At 53.5% G+C, this 7,744-nt stretch overlaps 1 protein-coding gene across 1 annotated transcript in view; it reads left to right on the forward strand.

Moving 5' to 3' along the window:
* Positions 1 to 7,744, forward strand: part of TCEA3 (transcription elongation factor A3) — a 35,772-nt gene that overhangs the window by 23,463 nt on the left and 4,565 nt on the right. Inside the window, exons 6-9 of the mRNA XM_045298857.1 lie at positions 884 to 1,047; positions 1,211 to 1,267; positions 4,174 to 4,328; positions 7,065 to 7,211. Coding sequence (XP_045154792.1) covers positions 884 to 1,047; positions 1,211 to 1,267; positions 4,174 to 4,328; positions 7,065 to 7,211 — 523 coding nt within the window. The remainder of the gene's footprint in view (positions 1 to 883; positions 1,048 to 1,210; positions 1,268 to 4,173; positions 4,329 to 7,064; positions 7,212 to 7,744) is intronic.

Here is a 7,744-nt window from a genome sequence, read left to right on the forward strand (position 1 = left end):
CGTAAACTCACTGCCCCCGAAGGTTTTTAGTCAATGTTGCCCGTTGTCTGCTTTAGCCTTGTGTGTCTCCCTTCGGTGTCCGGAGAATGGGTGCTTATGAATATTCATGCACGAGTGACTAAATGCCGAAATGAGGGCGTGGCGACAGAGCAGCTAGCACGGTGTAGAACGATGATCGCACAGTTCTTGCCCTGTCACCAGCAGCTCACAACGATTAGTTACGAGGGGGGGCAGGAATTCCACTGCCTGTCTTTGCATCCTGGTTGTCCTGGTCTCCGTTTGGCATTATTGGGCAAGCTTTGGACTGCTAACCTTGAGGCTGGCCGGTCGAGCCCACCAGATGCTCTGTAGGTGAAAGATGAGGCTGTCTGCTCCCATTAGGCTTTACAGCCTCCGAAAGCCTGTATTGACTCGTTAGCAGTGGGTTTGGCTTGGGGTTCATCTAACTGATACAGTCCTTGGGTGGCACCAATGGTAGATAACGTGTTTGGCTCCAAACCCAGGGGCTGGTGGGTTACAGCGGCACTGTGGGAGAGAGCCATGCGATCTGCTTCCACAAGGTCAGAGCCTTGAAAACCCTCTGAGCCACATCACTTCTTTACAACACGTGGGTCGCTGTGAGTCAGTATTGACCCATTTGCATCTGTTTTGTTTTGTTGTTTTAATCTCTAAAACATACTCTAGAATCCATCTCTGAAATGGGGATAAAAATAGTGCCGGCCTCATGGGATTGTTAGAAGGATTAAATGAGAGGGCCCAGGCCAAGCACCTAACGTAGCACCCCCCTCCCAGGGCTTTCACGGTCTCTTCTACAAAGCACGGCCAACCTCAGCAACCGCCTGCTTCACGTCATGTCTGCATGCGCCCTGCTTGTCACCCTCAGATCAAACAGCAACAAATCGAGAGCGGAGACTCCCAAAACACCCAGCAGCCCCGTGACCCCCACCTTTGCCCCTTCCGCGTGCCTCCTGCCCCCCTGCTACCTCACGGGGGACTCTGTCCGGGACAAATGTGTGGAGATGCTGTCGGCAGCCCTGAAGGCAGATGGTGAGAGGGTCTGGGTTGGAGGGAAGGAAAGGGAGGGGCTTCCTAAAATGGGGTGGGGGTGGGGGTCACAGTCTTTGTCCGCACCTGGGAGTACGACAGGAGGGCTGCACTTTGAAGGGAAGGCCCTGCTGGCTGATGCCTGTGTGTTCTGAATCTGTTCCAGATGAGTATAAGGACTACGGCATCAACTGCGACAAGATGGCATCAGAGATTGAAGATCATATCCTTGAGCCGGGCTGTGGCGCCAGGCGGTCTAGTGACTGGCCCAGCAGTGTCAGAGACCCAGGGCCATGCGAGAGGAGGGCAGGACTCCTGAGCTCCTTATTCTCACGGACAAGCATGGCGCTTTTCACCTGACAGCCCCCTGCTACCCTCGGCAGGAGCGGTACCTCACTCCGTACTGAGAACAACCCCACAACGTAGCGTCCATCATACAGATAGGATGACTGCGGCTCAGAGAGGTTGCTTCACTTGCCAAAGCTCAGGTAGCTCATCGCAGTGGCTCTGAACTAAGAAAGTCTGACTCCACGGCTGTGCCGGGCAAGCTGTGTCCTTGGTCGGTCAAATCACCGGCTCCCAGGTCAGAATAGGCCAAGTGGCCAGCGTCTCTCATGCTCAGCCTTTCCCTCCTCTAGTCTCTGAAGTCTTCACTAGAAACCAGGCACTCTGCTGGGCAGTTGACACCTCCCACCCCATTAATCCTCGGCAGTCTCTGTTCCCATTTTACAGAGGAGGAAACTGAGGCTCCAGAACGCGTGAGTGTCCGAGTTTGACAGGTCTTTTGGGAGTGCAGAGGGGAAGGACTTCCCAAACCTTGGTCTTCAGATTCTAGGTCCTGGGTGCTTTTCAGCAAGCCCTGCTTGGCCGAAGTCTCTGAAAGGGATCTTGTGTCCAGAGAGGAGGTGCCCACCAGAGAGATGAGGATGTGCTGGAACAAAAGATTTTTGTCACTGGGGAAACAAGTTCCTCCCCCTAGTGGAGACGAAGTTTTGCAAGGCAAAGACCAGGAGGTGTGGAGGGGCGGGAGCACAGAGGTCAGAGGTCGAAGTGCCCTTCCTTGTAGCACACTGCAATGAAAGAGACCCCTGGGAGCTTCCTGGGCTCCGGCCTGGGCCTGCAGCAGGACAAGGGGCTGGGACCAATCTGTGGACAGCACACTTCCCTGCTTCAGGCTCCGCCTTTTATCCTCCAATACATCTTCGGGTAGCTTCTTCCCATCAGCATCATTTAATTATTAACTGGCATGACTTGAGCCAACAAGTCCATTTTCATAATTTCTTATTAATTGGGGAACATTCAGCCCAAGAGATCCGAACGGTCTCGAGTTTCCTCTTTGTTTTCTGGTCCCTTCCGAGCCCAAAACTGGATGATCCGGATCATAGTTGAGCTGCCTGCCTCCCCACCCCCACCTCACCCCCATCCTCTGCTTCCTCCCAGCGCCCCCTCTCTGTGGGAGAAGAGATTCAAGCCCTGTAGCTCCTTGTTCTGACTTAAATGGGGAGACATTGGGGTGGGGTGAGGGGAAGTCTAGGGCTTGGATACTCTGTGCTCCCTTTGGGATGCATGCAGGCTCTCCCCCCGGGTGAGCCCTGAGTCTGCTCTTCCTACGGGCTCAGGAGAGGGACAAGGAGACCGGAGGAGGCAGGCAAAGGCATTGCCGGCCCTGCAGGGTGCACAGAGCAAGCCAGTCCCCACCGGCAGACTTAGAACCAGTTTCTGGCCCTCAGATGTGTTGTGGAATAGGCTCCTCCTCTGCTTTGTTTTTTGGTCTCGACAGCACTGACCCGACAGTGCAGAACAGAGGAGAGCCGCGTCCCGCCCTGACCCTCCACTTCTAGTCAGTCGGCTGCTGGTTTTCTCTTCCTGCTTGGCTCAGTCTCCCCAAGAGAGCAGGGCTGTGTTCCCCGAGCTCCCACAGGGTGGAGAAGGGTGGAGTGGCTGGAGGCCCGAAGAAGCCAGCCCAGTGGGGAGGGAGGTGAGGTGGGTCAGTGGCCCGCAGAACCTTCCTGCTGCGGGAGTGGAAGAAGCCTCGAAGACAGGAGGGGGCTGGACTCCAGCCCTGCATCTGCCGGGAACTCACTGTGACCTTGAGGGAGGCCTGCACCCTTTCTCGGCATCAGCCTCAGCTGCCTCTGTACATGAGGGGTGCAACTCAGACCAGCCAGCCCCAAAGCGGATTCCTATACAGGATGGCCGTAGGGATTCCTGGGGGGCAGGGGTTTCGTGCTGGTGACTCTGTGACCAGATATACAGGTGTGTCCCCCTATCCAAGAGTATGAACGCTTTCTTAAGGCAAGTGGCATAAAAGGAAGAAGCCTTTTTTTTTTTTTTTAGCATTCTCAGACCCCCACACTAAGCTAGCAGACCACATCAGATAACATAGGATGAGAACAGGAATGTCCAGAGAGCCACGCCCAGGGAAAGCACTGCAGTGGGAGGAGGGGGAGGGAATTGGGGAATGCCACTCTTGCTACAACACATGCTGAGGGTTAGTTTTCCTTTTGGCTTTGGGCGAGGTAAACATGCAAATCTTCTTCGGATTTCTTTCATTAGTGATAATAGGTACTAATGTGGAACTTACGTCAAAGCAAAATGGAGTGAGGCTAACTTTTGAAATGCGGAGGATACCTGTATTTCGAGCCTTAAACAGAGGCTGGGTGCACGTAGTGAGTGCACCGCCTCGTCGTGGCCCCAAACCCACTGTCACCGAGCCCATTCCCACTTGTAGCGGGCCCTTCGTGTTGAGCGTTTGGTGTGTCCCAGGCCAGCTTTTAAGCCTCGTGATAACTCTGGGAGATAAGCGGTCTCTATTTTATGAGTTATTTTGTAAATTGGGAAACTGAAGCACAGAGAGGTGGTGGCACTTACCTGAGGTCACACAGGAGGCTCAGATCAACCTAGGAGAGTGTCTGGAGCCTGACGCCACAATCCTCACCACGGGCGCTGCCCTACCCCCAAAGGCCTGCTAGGTTGAGACCCTTCATTGGGGAATGTGAGGGCATGGAGGAGCCTGTGCCTGTGCCTGTGCCTGTGCCTGTGGAAGTCCTAGGAGGGAAAGAGGCAGCCCTGGCATTTCCTCGGGCATCAGCCTTCCCTGACAGACTGACTGGGCCTTGACCATGTCACATATCTATCAAGAGCTCAAGAGCACGGACATGAAGTACCGGAACCGTGTGCGTAGCCGGATCAGCAACCTGAAGGATCCCAGGAACCCCAGCCTGAGGCGGAATGTGCTCAGTGGGGCCATCTCCGCCGGGCTCATTGCCAAGATGACGGCAGAGGTGAGGAGGGGGAAGGGGAGGGGGCCGGGCTCCCACCTCCGCATGGATGGGTGGGAGGCTAGGCTCCTCAAACTTGGCCTCTGAGCTGCAATAGCTTATGACTCAGTGTGGATGCACCAGGGAGCTTTTGGAGCCAGAACTTTCTGAGTTTCTCCAGCAGCTGCCTCCTGCATGAAGGCTGCCCTGTGGGATTCTGGCCCATCAGGAGGGCGAACACAGTGAGGCTTCTTTCACCTCTGGGCTGAGCTAAATGCAGTGGCCAATTTCATCTTCATGACAACTGATAGAGAAACGTTTTCTGTGCCCACTTTGTGGAGGAGGACCCGAGGCTCAGAGGAGTTCATTGGCTTACATAGAGCTAGAAAATGTGGACGCTGGGAGGCAAGCGGAGGCTTCCGTGCCTGGTGCTTTTGCCTCCCAGTCAGTCTTGTCCAGGCTGATAGTCCAGTCTCTGCCCTGGAAAGATGTTTTGCGCTTCTCCGGTCCACTTGGCTCGTTACTGCCAGAGCTAACTGAGGGGGGTCCCACCCAGAGAGGAGGGAAGTTTGGAGAATCCAAGTGACTCAGAGAAAAGAAGTTGGAATGTCTTAGGGTTCTGGAGTCTAGGGGTGGGGCTCAGGGTGTCTGGAAACTCTGAAACTATTGGTAATTTGCCACTGTGCATGTTTAGTGCATGTGATGTGGATATGAGATGTGTGTGTGTGTGTGTGTATGTAGTAATATTTAGTGTGGGGTGTTTGGGTATGTGTTGGTGGAGTATGTGTGTGGTGTGTGTATTTAATGACTTGCGGAATGTGCTGTTTGTGAATAGAGTATGTTGTTTATGTGTATGTGTGTGTGTGGCGTACATGTGTGTAATGTACCAAGGTAAATAAAAAAATATTCCAGTTCATATATTACGGGTCTATTTTAAACCAAAGTCTTTGTGATCAGTACATAACTAGAGACAAGTCCTCTCAGTAACACCTTGGTCTCGTTAGGGTGCTTGCCAAAAAATCCAGTCAAAACTGACATTCCGGGGGGAACTGCCAGGCCAAATTCAAGGCAGAGGACAGCTTAGAAGGTGATATCAGCTGTTTGTTTGAGTCCCAAAGGAGTCATTTTGATAAATGTTTCTCAGAGGACACAGGATGATCATGGAGGTTTATTATGAAGATGTGTCAAGAAAATATTAAGTTGCCAAATGTCAGCAGAGTTGGGCCTTGGGATTATGCTCCATCGCGACATTCTTCGAAGGTACCAAGGGCTCTCCTGTGAGAATTCCATTGAGAAACCTTATCCCATGAACCCTTCAGCCTTGATCTTGCCCCTTCAGACCCATTTTTTCCCCAAACGTAAAGACTGTTTCAAAGAAACATAATCTGGGGCCCCTGAGGGTACCAGGAAGTTTGGAAGGCAGCTAATTGGCCAACTGAGTGGAAGAGATCCATATTTGTGCCCATTCCAAAGAAAGGTGACCCCACAGATTGCTCAAACTATAGAACAATTATCACTGATGTCAAATTCAAGTAATTTTTTGCCAAAGATCATTCAACAATGGTTATAGCGGTACCCTGACAGCTGCCAGAGGTTCAGGCCGGATTCAGAAGAGGATAACGAACAAGGGATCTCATTGCTGATGTCAGATGGATCTTGGCTGCAATCAGAGAATACCAGAAAGATGCTTACTTGTATTCCATTGACTGTGCCAAGGTATTCAACTGTGTAGGTCATAACAAACCATGAGTTTTCTTGAGAACAATGGGTGTATCCTATCACCATACTTATTTGATCTGTCTACTGAGCAAATTACCAGAGGAGCTGGACTATGTGACGAATGTGACCACGGCATCACCAAGGCCACTTAAGGGCAAAACAGGCATAAACTAAAGCCATGACCTGTTCGAATGGAAAAAAGGAATAGGGCATCAGGATGGGAGGAAGACTTATTAACAGCCTGGGATATGCAGAGGACAGTGTGCTGGCTGACAGTGAGGAGGACTGGCTCAGGAAGAACAAGGATCACAACCCAGTGTAAAGAAGACCCAAGTCCTCCCAACTGGACCAATAGGTAACATCGTGGTCCACGTGGTCCATCGTGACCCACGGTCAGTGCTCACGGAAGCAGCAGTCAGGAGCCGAGAGGCTGCGCTGCAGTGGGTAGTCTGCGGCACATGACTCTGGGGAGGGTTGAAAAGCAGGGAGCATACTTTGAGGACTAAGGGGGACCTGACCAAAGCCAAGGTTTTTTCAGTCACCTCACATGCATATGGAAGTTGGACATTGAATAAGGAAGACCAAAGAAGAAATGAGACCAAGGTTCCCACTAGGCAGGACGGGCTGAGCCGCGATGAGAGCCCAAACAGACACTCGGTCTGGTCCCAACTCTTGGCGCAGGTCAAGTCATTCAAGCAGCGCGATGTAGGCAGGTGGCCAAGGGCCTGGCAGGCAGGGTGAGCACGCGGATTGAGAAAACTCACACAAGATGCTGCTGGCCTGCTGCGCGCCTGCCTCTTCGTGTCCTGTACTTGGCCCTGCCAAAGCCCCCCGGTTTGACCTTTGATCCAGCTGGGGCGAGGCAACTGCGGGTCCAGCCCTTTCCCACCTGGGACTGGGGCTACGGGTTCAGGCCTCCTCCAGCTCTTTGTATTCAGTCCAGCATGTCCCCTCTTCCTCTGCTCAAGCTCTCTGGAAACCGGGCGTAGAGGGGGGCCATGGGGGGCTCCTGGCCCTCACAACAGACGCATTTCTCCCTAGGAAATGGCCAGCGATGAGCTGCGGGAGCTGAGGAACGCCATGACCCAGGAGGCCATCCGTGAACACCAGATGGCCAAGACAGGTGGCACCACCACTGACCTCTTCCAGTGCAGCAAGTGCAAAAAGAAGAACTGCACCTACAACCAGGTGTGTGGTGGGCGGGCGGGGGCTGTGGGAGAGAGGCTTGTCCTGCGAGCCACGAGGACCGCATGGAAAGCAGAGGCCAGGGAAGAGCCAGAGGCGAAGGGGCTAGAACTTCAGGCCTCGGGGAGGAGGACAAGCCTGGGCATGGCAGCACGATACCCCCGGGGGTCTTCTTGGAAATGTCCTCTTGAAGACAGACTCGCCCAGCTCTGGGCCAGTGAGATTTGACCTGTCCAGTGGTAAGAATGAAAGGAGCCAGCGTCACAGGGCACGAGCCTTCTCTGGAGTCACGGTTGGAATGGAACTTAAGGGACAGGAGACTCATTTTTCACACCGAGGTTTGCGGCTTTGCCCCAGGGGGCACAGCCAGTGAGGGGCAGAGACACAGCCCTTTGGACTCTTAGATCCAGACCTCCACCAGCAGGAGACTGGGTGGTGGTGTTAGTGCCATCCAGTCATTTGTGACCCGTAGCGACCTTACGCACAACAGAACAGCCGGTGGAGGGTCTGGATGGGCAGGAGAGTCAACCCGAGGA

This window comes from Echinops telfairi, unplaced genomic scaffold (assembly GCF_000313985.2).
Source record: "Echinops telfairi isolate 266 unplaced genomic scaffold, ASM31398v2 ScPeMD7_7457;HRSCAF=8495, whole genome shotgun sequence".
In the NCBI taxonomy this organism is placed as follows: Eukaryota; Metazoa; Chordata; class Mammalia; order Afrosoricida; family Tenrecidae; genus Echinops; species Echinops telfairi.